At 48.6% G+C, this 15,934-nt stretch overlaps 1 protein-coding gene across 16 annotated transcripts in view; it reads left to right on the forward strand.

Moving 5' to 3' along the window:
* The first annotated feature begins 4,973 nt into the window (after positions 1-4,973).
* Positions 4,974-15,934, forward strand: part of COL6A3 (collagen type VI alpha 3 chain) — a 57,660-nt gene continuing 46,699 nt past the window's right edge. For 6 of the 16 annotated variants that reach the window (XM_035566147.2, XM_035566155.2, XM_035566162.2 and 3 more), the window contains exons 1-3: positions 5,063-5,410; positions 11,489-11,638; positions 12,459-13,076. In XM_035566147.2, coding sequence (XP_035422040.1) covers positions 11,551-11,638; positions 12,459-13,076 — 706 coding nt within the window. In that variant the 5' untranslated portion in view covers positions 5,063-5,410; positions 11,489-11,550. Of the gene's footprint in view, positions 5,411-11,488; positions 11,639-12,458; positions 13,077-15,934 lie in introns of all 16 variants that reach the window. The other 10 variants (XM_035566133.2, XM_050711609.1, XM_050711612.1 and 7 more) reach the window with 4 other exon arrangements.

The raw sequence follows: 15,934 nt of genomic DNA on the forward strand, positions 1-15,934 counted from the left end.
AGCAAGGATCTTACTGACCTCCCAAACTTTTGTGGCCAGCTTTTGCTCCCCAAAACCAAGCTACAAGATGACAAGACACTGCAAAACCAGCCTGGCTTCCTCAGCAAAAATGTTACTTGCCAAACCTCAGCAAAACAATCTTTTCCCCAGATAAATGGTTTCCAAATGCTTCCCCTCACTTTCTACCCCCCACTGTATCCAGATTGTAAGTGGGACCTTATATCTAGGTTATTTGTGCATTTTTTCTTTTTTATCAGAGTCCTGTTTTCTCCCCCCATGTGAGATTTTATCTGGTATGGCAGCCAGTCCCACTTACTGGTTTGCGCTTGGTCCTGTGCAGGTGAGCTGGTGGTGCTGGGGAACTGGCATCTGGTCAAAGAAAAGTGAGAATTTGAGGTGTATTTAGGCAAAAAATGTTGGCTTTTTTAGCTTTCAAGGGAGCTTCAGCCATCTGCAGGGGAAAAACTCAGCATCTCTCAAGTCACGCCTCATCAGACGTTATTCCTGCAATAGGGAACCTCAACAAGAACTCCCCCAGGATGGGTGTATCTACACAAAGCCCTGCATTTTCAGTGATCTCCTCTCCCTCTTTACATCTCAAGAGGCACTGCCTGGAAGCATCTATGTAAGAAAACAGGAGCAGCCATCGCAATGGCTGGCAAGGTCTGCTTTGGCCAAGATACATCACAAACTCATTTCCAGCCTTACATCTCCTATTTGGAGAAGTATCTCACCTAGTTTCTTTCCTAGAAGCCAAGGACTGTGGTTCACGTTATATTTTACTGACCTACAAGCTGCACATTGTGTTAGAGGGGAAATTATTCCTGTTTTTTACATATTTCATAGCAGTTTGTTCCTTCCCATTGCAGACACTGCACAGCCCTTCCAGCAGCAGGGCTCTGTGCAGACTGCAGCTTGTCAGGCTCCAGGTTTCTTCACTTAAGTTACGACCTCTCCTGTGTCCATGCAAACATGGATTAAGGATGTATACATTCATACAGCACGCACAGCCCTGCCATGGGCTTGCTTTTATTGCTTCTTCAGGGCTTATCCCATCTCTATGCTTAGTTAGCAGCATTGGCCTCAGCTGGAGGCATTGCAACAAGACAGGCACCCTTTTAAAAATGCCTGGCTTATCAGAGGCAAAACATTTTCTAGCATACCCAAAAGCTTTAAGGAGATCTGGTTTGGAAGGAGGAAAAAAAAAAAGGAAGAAAGAGAAAGAAAGAAACAGTGCATTTCAGTAACTCCCATGTGTTCCTGCCAGGTGAAACTTTTATTTCATCTTTGGCTTTGAACTATATAAGAAAATGGTTAAGAAGAAGCCACTAAATCACTTTCCAAACAGCCCTACACTATTTTTCCTTCCTGGAGGACTTTCCCCTCTAGTCATATGGAAGAATATGAAGTTTTTGCTTTCACCCTTAAGGCTTCTCCTAACGACAGGAGTCAAGCCCCAGACACTCCAGCCCCCACAAGGCAGCTCTTTAGCAGGCATGCCCACCACCACTCTTTACCCTCTACATAAGCTTGGGATGCAAATCCCACTGCCTTATAGATAAAGGAGCTGAGACAAAACAGATACATTATCCAACATCACACACCAGAACCACCCAAAGCCCCTCCAAAAGACAGCAACTCCCCCAGCACCACCCAAAGCAGCCCTGGGGATGCACTAATATACCCCCACAGCCCTGGTGCCAATTAGGAGGTGTGCCCCTGATTGCAATCAAGGCTCATTTGCACCTGGATGCTGGTTGGGAATGACAGAGCTGGGTGTCCTATCTTGTGCTTTAATTCCCACTCCAAATAACCCTGCTTGCTTTCTCCCACCCTCTCTGCCTGCTCTAGGGATGATCCTGCCACTCTTGCTCCAGCCAAGGGTGGTATCAAAAGTGGTACAAATGCCTTGGGAGACAGACAGACGGAAAGTGCAGAGAAAAGCAAAGCCTCAGAAAACATTTCCCGGGCCATTTTCTAACTGGGCTGGTGGTTGGGGACTATTTGGAAGAAAGCAATGACAAATGCCTTGGAGCTAATTAAAACCATCTATTGCGAGCAAAATTAAAATGCAAGCTGCAGCCGGGATGCCAGTGCTTGGTTTTAGCAGGGCAAGAAAAAAGAGCTTGCTCTTTGAAATCGTGCTCGGGTTGGTGATGGGGAAAGAGTTTTGGGGGTACCCCTGAATTTCCCAGCACGCAGCAGCCCTGCCTCACAGGGACAGGTTTGATTTGAGGGGATGAAGGTGGCCACGGGTCTGGAGGATGCCCAAAGAGTCCCTGGAGGAGAAGCCAGCAGATGGTGCTCAAGGATGGGGCCAAGCTGAGATGCTGCAACCACCAGAGCACCCACTGTGTCCTGGTAAATTTGGGATCACCCCGATCCCTGCCTGATGTGAAGAGGGATGCTTGCTATGGGGCTGGTGCTGTGGCAGGTGATGGCACAGACCCTCCCGGTTGCAGGGGATCTAGAAAACACTGCCCACCGTGGAAATCCACAGCACATTTCTTAAATGGCACATAGAGAAGGCTCAGCAGAAGCTCATGCTCTCATCCAGAAAAGAACTGCAAAATTTTGCCCTTCAGCTGAATTTTTTAAGGGCCCCAATCTGAGACCCTCATTGCAGGGAAGACACTGTGGTCGCCTTTTAATTAGGGTGAGGAAGGAGCACGCAGGGCTTTTATTTTATTATTGTGGATGGAAAGAGAATTCCTCAAAACCCTCTTGACTCATCACATTCATCATGTCCAGTTATTAATATACCGGGGAGGAAATCTTGCTAAACTTAGTCACAGCCCTCTAGAAATTACCACGGCGCTGTGATTCAGCCTTTTACCAGTTTCCAGAGGGGGTCACCATCCGGGGACGGAAAGAAGCCTGTCTCTGGGGACATCCCCCTCCCAGGATGCTGCAGTGACCATGGTTGGGACCACTGGGAAAAGGGTGAAAAAATTGAATTCTCCTACCCCAAAATGCCCACTGCATCCCAGCTGGTTGCGATCCCCAGCTACGAAGCCTCTTTTGGGGAAGGAAAAGCTTTTAGCTTGGTTATTAGGGTCATAAAGGCAATCATGTGGGAATTTAAGGCCTCTCCCAGTCTCATTTAATTATTGGGGCACTTGGTAAAAGCTGCTGCAGTATTAGAACCATATTAAGACAAATTCTGCATCACGAAGCGAATAAACACTAACAAGTTAAATATGTTCTCAATAGAGCCATGATAGGCCCATAATGGGATCCGTATGTGTTTTACCAATATTTTCACATTATTTATCTACAGTCCTGTATCTTGGCTGTTTTTCACTACTGTTCTGGGGTAGCTGGAGCTTTTCTGTGTTTTGTACTTTTATTCTTAAAAATAAAAGTTTAAAACATTTTCTTGCCTCCCCTGATCGCCAGAAAGAAAATTCTGCTTTCTGAAGGCACAGCTGAAGCAGTGGCAATACAAACCCCAGATGCTTGTGTGGCTGTGCAGTACTGGTTTCCACTGGTGGCAGCAAGCTGGAGCCACTGGATGCAATTTTCTCTGGCTGCATTGCACGAGTGGAGTGAGGCCGAGATGTGTGGGGAGCTAGGAGCAAGGGTTTGGGGTTTGCAATTTCAAACCTCAAATTTTAAATGTATTAAATCCCCTCTGAATTTTATTTTGTTGTTTTGCACCAGCATCATCCCTTCAGCCGGCTCCCCAGATCCCTCTCTGCCATTGCAAGAAGCAACCAAATTTTTGAAGAAAATGCTTTGGTTTGGACAAATTACCCCTCCATTGGATGCCCTTGGTCCTCCACCCACACCATGCCCAGTGCCACTTGTCCATCACTGCCTTCCCCATGGCTCCCTTTTTTCCAGGCACATTTATTGGGGCACTGCCTCTCTTTTCCCCCAGGGAACAACCAAGGACTACTGTTCAAAATTTGGGGAGGGGACCCTCTTCCTTTAGGGCACACGGCCAGGGGTGTTTGCCTTGGCCCCCCCGCAAGGTTCCTCTGGTCCTTGCACCATTTCTAACGTGAGCTATTGCATCAGCTGGAGAGTTCAGCGCCTTCCCGAAGCATTCCAGCTATTTTATTTTAATGCGGCGAGCCTTTCAAACTGCACAAAATCTAGAGCAAACATCATAAATCCCCATTTGGAGCAACTGAAGGGAACTTGACTGTTTGATGCCCAGGACACAACCGCAGCTCCAGCCTTATATGGACCCAAGCAAGGGCAAGAGAAAAGAACTGGTTTCCTTACCATAAATTCTTGCAAAAAGCAACCCAGTCCAGACTGAAGTGTTTAATTTTGGCCAGTGCCCTTCTGTCACTGCAGAAGCAGAGGGCTAAAAAAATAAACCCCAGACCTGCCTGGTTTGCTCTGCTAAAGGAAGGGTGCAAGGTATTTTTGCACTGGATGAAGGTGAAAAATGAATCACTGATTGGGCACTCGCTCATTGTCAGCGCCTGACTTGCTCCGGCACCTTTCAGGCTTTCACTAGGAATTTTTCTCTAGGCTCTGTGTGTTTTAAAGTGTTTATGTTAAGGGTCTGACTTTAATTCCCTGAGGGGCATGGGGAGTGGAGGACATAACCCACCACCGCTTCTCCTGTTGCATCTGATAGGAAACCGAGTTAACAGACCCTCTCGTAGCTGCAGGGAGGGCTTGGCTGGGCTTTTTGCAGCCTCGAGCATCCTGAAGGGCTTCGAGGGAGCCGTGCGTAGCTTGCTATGGTCCTTGGCACATCCTGGATGCTGCAAGCATCCAAGCCCAGCCCTTACCTCCTGAGTGAAAGGCGTGCTATTGGAATAACCTCCCGCCACCTGGATTTTTTTCTCTCTTTTTTTTTCTCTCTTTTTTTTTTTTTTTTAATTTTCTCTCTCTCGCTCTCTTTTTTTTTCTTTCTTATTTCTCTCTCTCTCTCTCTTTTTTTTTTCCTCTCCTTTTTTTTCTTTCCTTTTTTTTTTTTTCTCCTCCGTAGACAGATAACAGGGAAAAACATTTGGGAAGGGGAAGCCGCCGAGCGCGGAGGCGTCCCCAGGGGAGCTCTGGGGAGGGGAGGGCAGTGTGTGTGTGGAGGGGGGGGAAGGACCGCGTGTGATGAGCAGCTCTGACCTCAGCCCCGCCGCCAGCACGAAGCATCTGGATCCCATTTGCAGCGCCCGGCCCCCGGCCGTCCCGCGCCAGCCGCCTCTCCCAGCCCCGCTCAGACCCGTGGCAGCCACCCGCCGGGGACCAGCGCGCCCGCGGCGTCCTCGTCCCTCCGAGGAAGGTGACGGTGACGAGGAGGCAGGCAGGCTGGGCAGAGCCGTGCGGCACGCCATGCAGCGGGGCTGAGCAACGCTTCGGAGAGGAAAAAAAACAACCAACCAAACAACAAAAACCAAAAATCCCGGAATAAGCGACTTTTCTTTATTTTCCGGGGGTTCGCTCAGGGGTAAGTGGCGCTGTCCGCGTGGGAGCTCTTTGCCTGTGCTCGCTTCTTTTCGTGGTTCCCCTCATCACCGAGCTGTCGATTTTGGGGGGTTTTAAGGTGTTTTAGGCAAAACCCAGAGCAATATCCCTAGACGGAAGCCACCCTTTGGCTTTTCAGCGGGTGTGGATAAGTGGAGCACTGCAGCGGGTTTGCTCACATCGGGGCACCCCAAAAGCCTCCTCCCCGAGCCGAGGCACCGCAGGTGCACGGGGATGCTCCTGGCCACAAGGAATTGAATTAAATTCATTGTAAAGAACCCAGCAGGGTTTTATTCCACGTCCACAGAACGGTGCTTGCCTTCCATGCCTTGAAATCCCCGCCATGGGATGGAAGCATATCTCCCAGGAGGGGTGCCCCATGGAGCCAGAGCACCCCCCCCCAAAAAAAAAGGGATTTGCTGGGGAACCTGGTTCTGGGATGCTTGGTCTCTGGGGCTGCTTGGGCACAGGGAGGTGGGTGAGCCCCTCCAAGGGGGTGGCTGTGACCGATGGTGGGGACACCCCACCACATCCCTCCTCGGCAGAGCCTTCCCTTCCCAAATGGAGCCTGAGGTGAGAGTGATTGTGGCCAAATCGGTTTCCTGAGTGGGCACAGGGGACAAAATCAGCTGGAGAGGAGGTGGCCAAAGCCATTTTCCTTCCAGAGGGCGCAGCAGGGACCTCTTGGCTCCTTCCTGGTGGCTGCGATGATTCATGTGAGCTCTCGGGGGGGAGGAACGCTGCTTTTTTCAAACTTCTGGCTTTACCCTATTACTGACTGGTTTACGAAAAAAAAAGTTATACTTCGGTATTGATGGTTGGGTGCTTAAATAACTGCTTCTTAGGGTAGAAGTGCCTGGTTTGGGAATTTTGTGGAGGTCAGAGTATCCCTGGGCTTGAGCCAGAGGCAATCGGGGGGCTCCCTGAGGATGTGGTGGTGGGGCAGGGATGTGGCTCTGCACCACCCCTCGACCCACTGGGACCAGACCCAGAGCCTGGGGCTTTCTGTTCCCCATCGTGCACAGATTCAAGCAGATATTCCCTCTTTGCAGAGAAATTAACTGCAGCCAGGGGTGGGATGCCATTTCCGGAGTGGGGGACAGCACGCCCTGCGTCGGTCATTCATTCATTCAGTGCCCTTCCACTTTTTGGCAAACCCTTTTTGGGTTTCGAAACGCGTTTGCAGAGGAAAACCACTGTTACTGCTGTGATTTCTGAGACGTGCCTGTCTGGGAGCGGGAGGGAACATCTTATTCCTTGCATCACTGCGAGCTCTGGCAGCCTGGGGTTGCTTTCTCCCAGCCTCACGTTACAGGGATGAACCTGAACCTGCACAGGGCTGGGCTCAGACTGGCATAACGTACTGCCACAGCTCCACATGCCCATCACTTTTTCCACCTTTTTAAGCGACCTGTGTGTCACATTAAGGAGGGGATTTTTTTGGGTGGAGAGGTGCCGTGAGGCTTAGGGTACTGTGCATAAAGAGTCATTGATCTTTGAGGGAGTTCCTTTTTTTTTTTTCCCCCCAGCAAATACTCCCTTTCCTCTTATTAACTACTCTATTTAAGTCTCAGTCAGAAAAGGGAAAACAAGCAGATTTTAAGCCAACAGCTTGCTTATAAGAACAGAAATGAATGTGATTTATACTAGATGCTAGTATGCAGGGGACCCGCTGGTTGGGATAAAGGCAATGCATCCTTGTAGCTGTGCTGAATGCTGTTTTTCAAATTAAAGTGGCTTGCACATCAGGAGGATTTTCCACCCTTTTGGGCTGGGCAGCTTGTAATACTTAGATCTGTGTTTATAGGAGGAAATATTCCCAGAAACAGTGCTCACATTCCCCATGCCGCCAATGCCAGCAGCATGGAGGGAAACCCTTCCAAAACGGCTGTTGCAAATAGGAACAGCTCTGCTGAGCTGAGGGAAATAAATTTGGGATCCATCACACAGAGCTCATCCTGAGCCTGTAGAAACATCCTGGTTTAGGGCTGGTGCTGGATGGTGAAGAGATGGCCGGGTGCCACCTGGGCTCAGGGCACGTTTTGGGGGTGACCAAGCCATTTCACAGGGAAAAGCCACAGCATCTAGCCTCTGCCGTACCCAAACCACTGCTGGGAGCAGCCTGTGACAATGTCCTCCCCAGCTCAGAGCTCTGTCAGGGCACAGAGATCCAAGGGGAGCACGTCCAACCGGGAGAGGAGCAGGCGGCCACCTCCAGAGGGCAACCTGAGCTGCGATGGCTCTGTGCTGGGATTATGGGGCCACCTCTCCCCAGTGCTGTGGCCACAAGTGGCTTTTTTGGTTGGATAGTACCCTCACTCAAGGAAAGCTTGCTGCAGCCTTGTGACTCCACCACTGCCTTCTGGACATCCCCACAGAGCAAATTTTTAGGGGGGGGCGGATGATGTTTGCAGCATCCCATCCGCCCTGTCCACGGGATGATGAGGGCATCCCTTTCATCCTGCCTGATCCCTCATGGAAAAGCTGCTGGGACCCATCTGCGAGTCCACATCCCTTTTTCCCTACCGCCAGCACAAAGCAACCCACCCCACAGGCACAAAGTGGGGATTTAGGACCACAACTGCTTTGCAGGCTTTTATTTAAGGTATTCTGGGGGAACACCATGGGGCTGGACAGGCAAACAGGACCACACATACCTCAGTCTGGGGCAGTGAGGCATCCCCAGGGCCATGCCTGCACCCATTCCTATCTGCCTACATATGACATACATCACACTTCTATATAAACTGAAGGCATCGCTGCCTCCCACCCAAAGCCAGCCAGCCCAGCTGAGAGGCATAGGTAATGAATCAAAACAATACGCAACAGCTGGAGCAAAGCTTTTTCCCCCTGCCTTTTATGTTTTGCTTTTTTTAAGCCTTCTCATCTGCTTTGGACTTTTTTCAGACTTTAATTACGCTCTAGTGAAAAAAAAAATCACACATGAGCGATTTTTAGAAAGTAAATTTGAAACACCCAGTCAAATATATGATTATGTAAAATGTCAGACTTGTTGCATACTTCTTTATGCATGAAGCAGAAAATAGCTGCTGGGGAAAATATCTAAGGAAATCACTTCATGGCGTTAGTAGTAGAAATGATTGCTTTTTGAAGACATTATTAATAACAGATGTATAGCTCTGGATGAAATGGAGGACATACTGTTATATTAAGAGGTCACCACACACTATATAAACTCAAGACAGACATAAAAACTTCAGATTACTGAATACTACACAATGTCCTTTCACACATGGATTATTAACAGACTTGTTTCTCCAGATTTCAGTGCTAATTCTTAACAAGCAGGGAAAACTGCTTTGCTAAAAGCACTCTGTAATTAACTTTTTCAGCCTTTTTGCCAAGTTTACAGTGGTTATACCAAAAGCTCTACCAGAGATTCCTCCCCCAGGACTGTAAGAAACTCTCCTTTAGAAATAACAATGATAAATTCAGGATGAAAATAATCTACTCAGACAATAGAGCAGAAGAATAAGCTTGCAGAACAAACACCTGACAGTGGCCACAAATTAAAGGTGAATTACCATAAATTCACATCCCTCCTTTTTGCCCTCCAGCTTCTGTAGCCAGAAAAAATACATTATCTCTGCTTCTCTTCCACCTCCTATGAGAGGATCATCTCCTCACCCAGCACCTCTTCTATATAGGGGGATAAGTGAGGAACCCTGATAGGGAGCATCTGTGCTTAAAGGCTCTTTTTCCTCCCTGTTTTATCATCCAGTCCCCAGGAGACATTTGTTACCTCCTCCCAGCCACTTCTCCGCCTCTCTCTCCTAATAACCAGCCTGGTGTGTTCACAGCCAGTATGATTTTAGGGGGGATTTGGGAAAGTTCGAAGCTAAAACGCCTCCCCTGGGAGCTCCGTTAATCAGCAGAGCTCTCCACTTACATGTAACCAAAAATACAGTCCCAGGGGAAGCTGGAAATAGATTTGGAGCCTCCTAAAGGCCAAAATGGGATATAAGGCGATTAAAAAGAGCAGCCAGCTTATTATTGCTTGAATAAATAAATAAATAAATAAATAAAATGATAAAAAACAAAAAACAAAAACATCGTATTTCTAAGCTGGCTGGGGCAAATGAAAGAAACCCAAGGCTGGATGTTGTCCCATTGCGCTGGTGGGAGGAGAAGCTGCCCCATTTTGGCAGGTTGGCTTTCCCCTTCTGCTGCCTTCCTGGCCCATAAAGGGCCCCACAAGACTCTCCACAGCTGCTTGATGTCATAAGCCAAAATCCCCCCAAATGTTTGCGTCAGCCCTGTCGTTTTGCAGCTGGCAGGACATGAATTTTCACCCATTTATCTTGACTGCTCTCTCCCAGCTGCAAGGTCTGCTGGAGGAATTGAGTGCCAGCAGCCAATACTGGGGACAACAACATAACTTTCTGCCTTTTGGGAAAGAAATATTAGCACTTTCACAGTGGGCTCTGTTTAGGCATTCTCTGCAGACATTCCCACCCCATCCATCCTGCGTTCCCATTCCCATTCCATCCTGCATGCTAGCTGTTGGCTCTTGGTGCCTCTCTGTCCACCACTATTATTATTATACAGAAAAAAATGGGTGGAAAAGCAGGGCCTGATTGGCACTATATGGTTTTCATAAAAGCTACGAGAAAAGGCAAAGCCCCGCAGCCACGTGGGGCATCTGGAAGTGCAAATGTTGGAGGAGAGGGAGCCACGGGGCTTTGATGTGCGGGGAACAAGTGGAAGGGTCAAGGTTGCACCAGGTTTTGGGAAAGGCCGTGTATATCATCCCTTCCTTTCCATTGAATCCCACTCTGATAGCCCTGCGAAATGTCTCTTTGGTGGAACAAGGATTGACCACTTAGATGTTGAACTTCCTCCAAGTCAAGGCATCCTTTTCTCCCCCTGGCTATGCCAGATATTGCCATCTCTGCAACTTGCAAGGTTCGGAGGAAAGGATGAATTGTTCTTCCCACTTAACCCTCTTAGGATTCTGTAGACCGATGGAGATGGCAACAATGAGAAAACTGATTTTTTTTTCTTTTAAACGATGACCCGGTTAACAGCTTGATGTATTTGAATCACTTTTGGCCCGTCTGAGTAATTGAGCTCCATTTAGGGAACGAGAAGCATTAAATACTGCATTCCCTTTTGGGAGGATATTTTCTCAGTGAAGCAAGGATTGCTGGTTTCTGTGCTGCAGGCTTGGAAATGAGGATTAAATAATAAATTGGCCATCTCCATGACAACACATACACAGCTTTCCTGAAGGAGACATGGTTTCAGAAGGTTTGCCAGGTGGATCATAGATAACAAACTTCCATAAATTCTATTTTGGCTATGACATATAACATATTATCCTTGGTGTCTTTCCAAAACCCGATCAGCCGGCGCAGGCTATTCCACCACTAGGGACGCGAGCTTGAGGGAGTCCAAGGGCTTTCTGCCACATAGCCAGAACACGCAGATCGCTTGGGCCTGGAATAATTAAATTTCCATTTGTATCCTTGGGACAGCTGAAAAGGTGAGCTGAGGCAAAGGGGGAAGTCTAGCAGGATTATCATTCTGGCTTCTGCAAAACTCGAATAAGGAACCACAGCAGCAAGAGAGAATGCTTTGCCTGGATGTTTTGGCTGGTCCCCTGTGGGCAAGGAGGACAGAGCAGAGGGCAGTCAGGCATTTTGGGGGTTTGAGGGTTGTTTATTGACGGTAGAAACCTAGGCTTTATATTCAGTATTGCCTGCGGCAGAATAGGCAAGAAGAAAGCCGTCTAAGCCTACTGTAGTGATTAAATGCCATCGTGATGGGAACGATGGCTCCTCTACAAAGCGGGACCTGACCAGCACTAAAATAATTTCTCCCCACCAACGCAACATGAAAGTGTCAAAAAAACCCACATGGCTGGGCTTTTCTGTCTTGTGTTTCATCAGTTTAAGCACAGGAACGGATATGATGACAGTCGTACAACTTCGCGTTGACCTCTTCTTGTAGGAGGTGTGATAGTAGCCAGTTGCCCTTAACAATTAGACATTTAATAGCAACCGGGCCATTAACCTACCTCTCCCTCTCTCTCCTTTAGGTCTCACATTGGGTGCTTTGAAACAAAGAGAATAAAACGAAAACGGGAAATAATAGACCAAAATGAGGAAACACCGACATTTGCCCTTCGTGGCAATACTTGGCCTCCTGCTCTCGGGCCTTTGCTCGGTTGGCGCCCAGCAGCAAGCAGGTAAGACAGGAACACCAACCCCAACAGAACCCCTCTACCAACACGCTGCTCGCTCACACCAAGATGTTCCCACCCTTTGGTTTTTAATGTGCATGTCCATGGTACATTGTGGTTCGCCTCCTGCTCCTCCGCCCCCGCTGGGCCGACCCAGGCCTAGGCCCTCCCAAGCATGTCGCTAGCCTGTGGCCGGCGTTGGAGGATGCTCTGCGTGGCTGGGGTGCTGGATGTGGAGTTTTTGGCTCCTGGGGAGGCCCTGACTGGGTTTCCTCTTGGGCAGAGCTGTTTTGATTTCCTTGCATGTGTACGAGCAAAGGGGAGAAGCGAGAAGAGTGCTGCCACCAACCCACAGGGAGGCTGTTGGGTTTTTATGGCGCTGGCATCTTTTGGAGCAGAGCTGGTGTCACCAGGGGGTTAGAGGAAGGAAAAAAACATGGAAAACCCAAGGCCAGCACCCAGGCTGCTTCCACGAGCAGTCCTTGCTTCTTCGTACCACCAGGCAGCCAGCAAACGCGCGAAGGCTACGTTTGAGCAAGCTCAAATTTGCACCTCGTGCTTTGGCCCGGGACTGGCATCCAAATTCACGTGCAGGCAGGGCCCAGGAGGGGAGAATCTTCTTGCCTCCCTCCCTGGGAAGGGTAGGTCGCATGCTGTCCCCTCCTATCTCTGCCTGGAGTCCCCAGTGCTTCTCGTTTTGCTCGGGGCGACGAGGGGAAGCGAGGCTTCGGTGCCCCCGTGCAAAAGAGGCCGTCGGTCGTTTGTGCGAGGAGGAATGCTTGCGCTGACCAGTAGAAAACCCTAAACCCCATCTGTTTTTTTAAAGCTGTCAGAACCGTTGCTGTGGCTGATATAATATTTCTAGTGGATTCCTCTTGGAGCATTGGGAAGGAGCATTTCCAACTTGTTCGAGAGTTTCTGTATGATGTTGTAAAGGCTTTAGATGTGGGAGGAAATGATTTTCGTTTTGCACTGGTCCAGTTCAGCGGAAACCCCCACACAGAGTTCCAGTTAAACACGTACCCCTCTAACCAAGACGTGCTGTCCCATATTGCGAATATGCCTTACATGGGGGGAGGCACCAAGACTGGAAAAGGATTAGAGTACCTAATCGAGAACCATCTCACTAAAGCTGCTGGAAGCAGAGCAAGTGAAGGCGTTCCCCAGGTTATTATAGTGTTAACGGACGGACGATCCCAGGATGATGTGGCTCTGCCATCATCTGTCCTTAAATCAGCCCATGTAAACATGTTTGCGGTCGGCGTGCAGGATGCGGTGGAAGGGGAGTTAAAGGAAATAGCGAGTGAGCCCTTCGATACGCACCTTTTCAACCTAGAGAATTTTACCGCTCTCCATGGCATAGTTGGAGACTTAGTGGCAAGTGTCCGTACATCCATGACTCCAGAAAAGGCTGGGGCCAAAGGACTGGTTAAAGACATCACAGGTAATGGCCAACTGCTGCGCTCTGTCCTGGACATGCTGATAGCTCCCATCAGCATGGTGACTGCTGGTGCTGCACTCTTTGAAGCCTTTGTAGGGGCAGACTGAGATGGACGTTCAGAGGTTTAAAAACAAAGGTTTGAAGCATACAGCCCCGTGCTTGTGCCCATTGGGTATGCCGCGGTTTGAAAATTGAGCCCCCATGCTACGTGTTGCAGGAGGTAGTGCTCCAGGACCCTGGCAGGAGCAGCAGCCCCCTGGGGACATCCTTCTGCACCCATGGCATGGAAAGGCAAGCACAGGGAGCTCTTATGGGAGATGTATTAAATTGCCCCATCCTATCCACTCCCAAGGTGGGGAAATAGGAGATAACCACGTCAGCCACGTTGGTCCTGACCCTAAACCCTCTGGAGACCGCACAGGTCTCTGCTGGCTGCAGGGACACCAGGGGGGACGTCCTGGTGGGGGCAGTGGGAAACGTGGTCTGTGCAAGGGACCCTGACGGCACGGTGGGATGAGAACGTCCCAGCTGAGTGTGGCTTTGGGATGTCGCCATGGCCAGGAGCAGTGCTGTGCTGCCCTGCCAGGGGATCTGTCCCTCTCGCCAGGACCTCGCAGCCCCTTCAGGTTTTGGGAACGTAGCTCCCACGAAGCCCTGCAGTTCCAGAAGGGTCCTGGGAGTCCGTATTCCAGTGCACGGTGACTCTGGAAAGCCTCACTATTTTTCCTGTTCTCTGCTGAAGACAGAAAAAGTAGCACCTGATTAGAGAACTGCTCCCCCAAAACCCCATTTCCGAGCCGGCCCGCAGACCTCGCTCCTCATCTGCTTGGAGAAGGCGTGTGGTTTGGCAATCCCTTTTGAGATGCTACTCAGATGCCTTCTCTACAAGCTGATGACTTCCACCTGATGGGGCTCTGGGCCCTTTTCGTAACCGAAACATCTCCGCAAAATGCGTCGGCTTCAATGGATCTGCACTGGCTGCAAGCTGGGGTCCGAATTTGCCTGGAAAAAATGAGAGCCTTCCTCTGTCCCTCCTCTGTTTATGAAATTACAATGTGGAAAGGGCCTTCTGAGCAGCTTTGTTGTGTTTCAAAACAGAAGTCTGAGAGATCAAACCTTTCTTTTTATTCCTGAGACTCCATCTGAAAGTCAATAGCTTGTGGGGTAACGTAAGGCAATGGCAGTGTAATGAGGTGTAACATTAATCCCCTGTGTTGTCTTGTCTGATTAACCCTCACGTCAGCCCCACTGGGTGCTCTCCATCACTGCATGACACCGAGCATCACCAACAGGCTGTGCTCACACGTGTTTTTTTGTGCAAAGTGCTTGACAGGGCAAATATCCAAGTCACATGAAAGCCACAGGGAAGGAAATCAGCTGCCGCAGAAGGAAGAGATAAAATTTGCCATTTCTAAGAAAAAACATGTTGATTCATGTGTAAAATGAATGCTATATATGACATATATATGAATGCTCATATATGACACGCTGACAGCCCTGCAGAGGTTGTTGAGCATCTCCACCATGAAGGGCCACAATGTTGAAACCAGTGGGGGAATTTGTCTTTGGTAGCCCTTTAGACTACAAAAGGCCCAAGTCTCAGACTTTCCTTCAAAAGCTTTAAAGGCAAATTTCTACCTCATGTACATCAGGGAGCGTTTCTGAGTTCATTTCTTCTCAGAGGTAGCATTTGCAAGTGTTTCCTTCCCCTGCTGTAACACAAAATTTAAGCTAATCCTTCTATCGCAGTTTTGTCTCTGTGCACTTTGCACGGGCAATCTGTGGAGTACCATTAAAAATGGAAAAAAGACGTTACAGATCCTAAACCTTGCATGAAAATATGTGGTGTGCAAAGCATAGTGCAAATAAGTTTGATTAAGAGTTTAGGAAGTCATTTATTCAGCTGATAACTCCACGTAGCATTAACATATGTAAAAACGTCATGGATGTTTCACTAGAAATGAACCTGAATGTGAAGCAGAAATGAAAAAAAATAATACAGTCATGTAGTATTTCCAGTATAGAGTACCAAAGCTGTTGGTTTGTGGCAGTCCCCAGAGCTGACTAGCGTAAGTATGGAAGTCAGCCACGAGTTTGCCCTGATATATTCGTTAAATCTTATCTGTCTGTCTCATCTGACCCTCCTTGCTTAGTTGTGTAACAAGCATGCTTTTATTTGTCCTCCAGCACCAGCTTGTTCCATAAATGTGCACTGAAGTACAAAGGTTTTTACAGTGATGACAAATTATCCAACACATCCATTTCGTATCTGTTTTCTCTTCTGTGGGAGTGACCCACGATGACGCCCATCGGTGTCTGAAATCTCATTTCTCAAAAGGACAGCCAGGGTATCTGAAACAGTGCTGCGTACAACCACCTTGAGATTTCTTTTCCCATTACGTTATGAAGTAGAACGTGTACATCCCAACCACAAATGGCACAGCAAAGCCAACCCTAAGCACTTTCACAGCTTTCGACTTGGTGTTGAAAAAGAGCCCCGAGCCCTTGGCAATTCTGAATCACATCGATGTTCTCCAAGCTGAGGCTGGCCATCAAAAATTGGCCCAGGGAGCTGGTGACCCTTTGTCGCTGGAATTGCGTATGTCTCTTGGCGGCATTGTGGTGTATGAAACATTTACCAGAAAACTTCTGCAGGGGCCAAAAAATTATTGACGATGCTAATCGCGAAGACACCAGGTTTACTCCTGGCTTTGCTAAACTCCATGCCAGTTCTGCTACTGGGTTCACGTTCAGCTTTCAAAAAGCTGAGAGCCAGATTTCCAGATTTCCCAACTTTTCAGTCATTTGCAAACAGTCTGAAGTTTGATTTGTTGACAAGACTGGAGAAATAGTAGCTTGAA

This window comes from Cygnus atratus, chromosome 6 (assembly GCF_013377495.2).
Source record: "Cygnus atratus isolate AKBS03 ecotype Queensland, Australia chromosome 6, CAtr_DNAZoo_HiC_assembly, whole genome shotgun sequence".
In the NCBI taxonomy this organism is placed as follows: domain Eukaryota; kingdom Metazoa; phylum Chordata; class Aves; order Anseriformes; family Anatidae; genus Cygnus; species Cygnus atratus.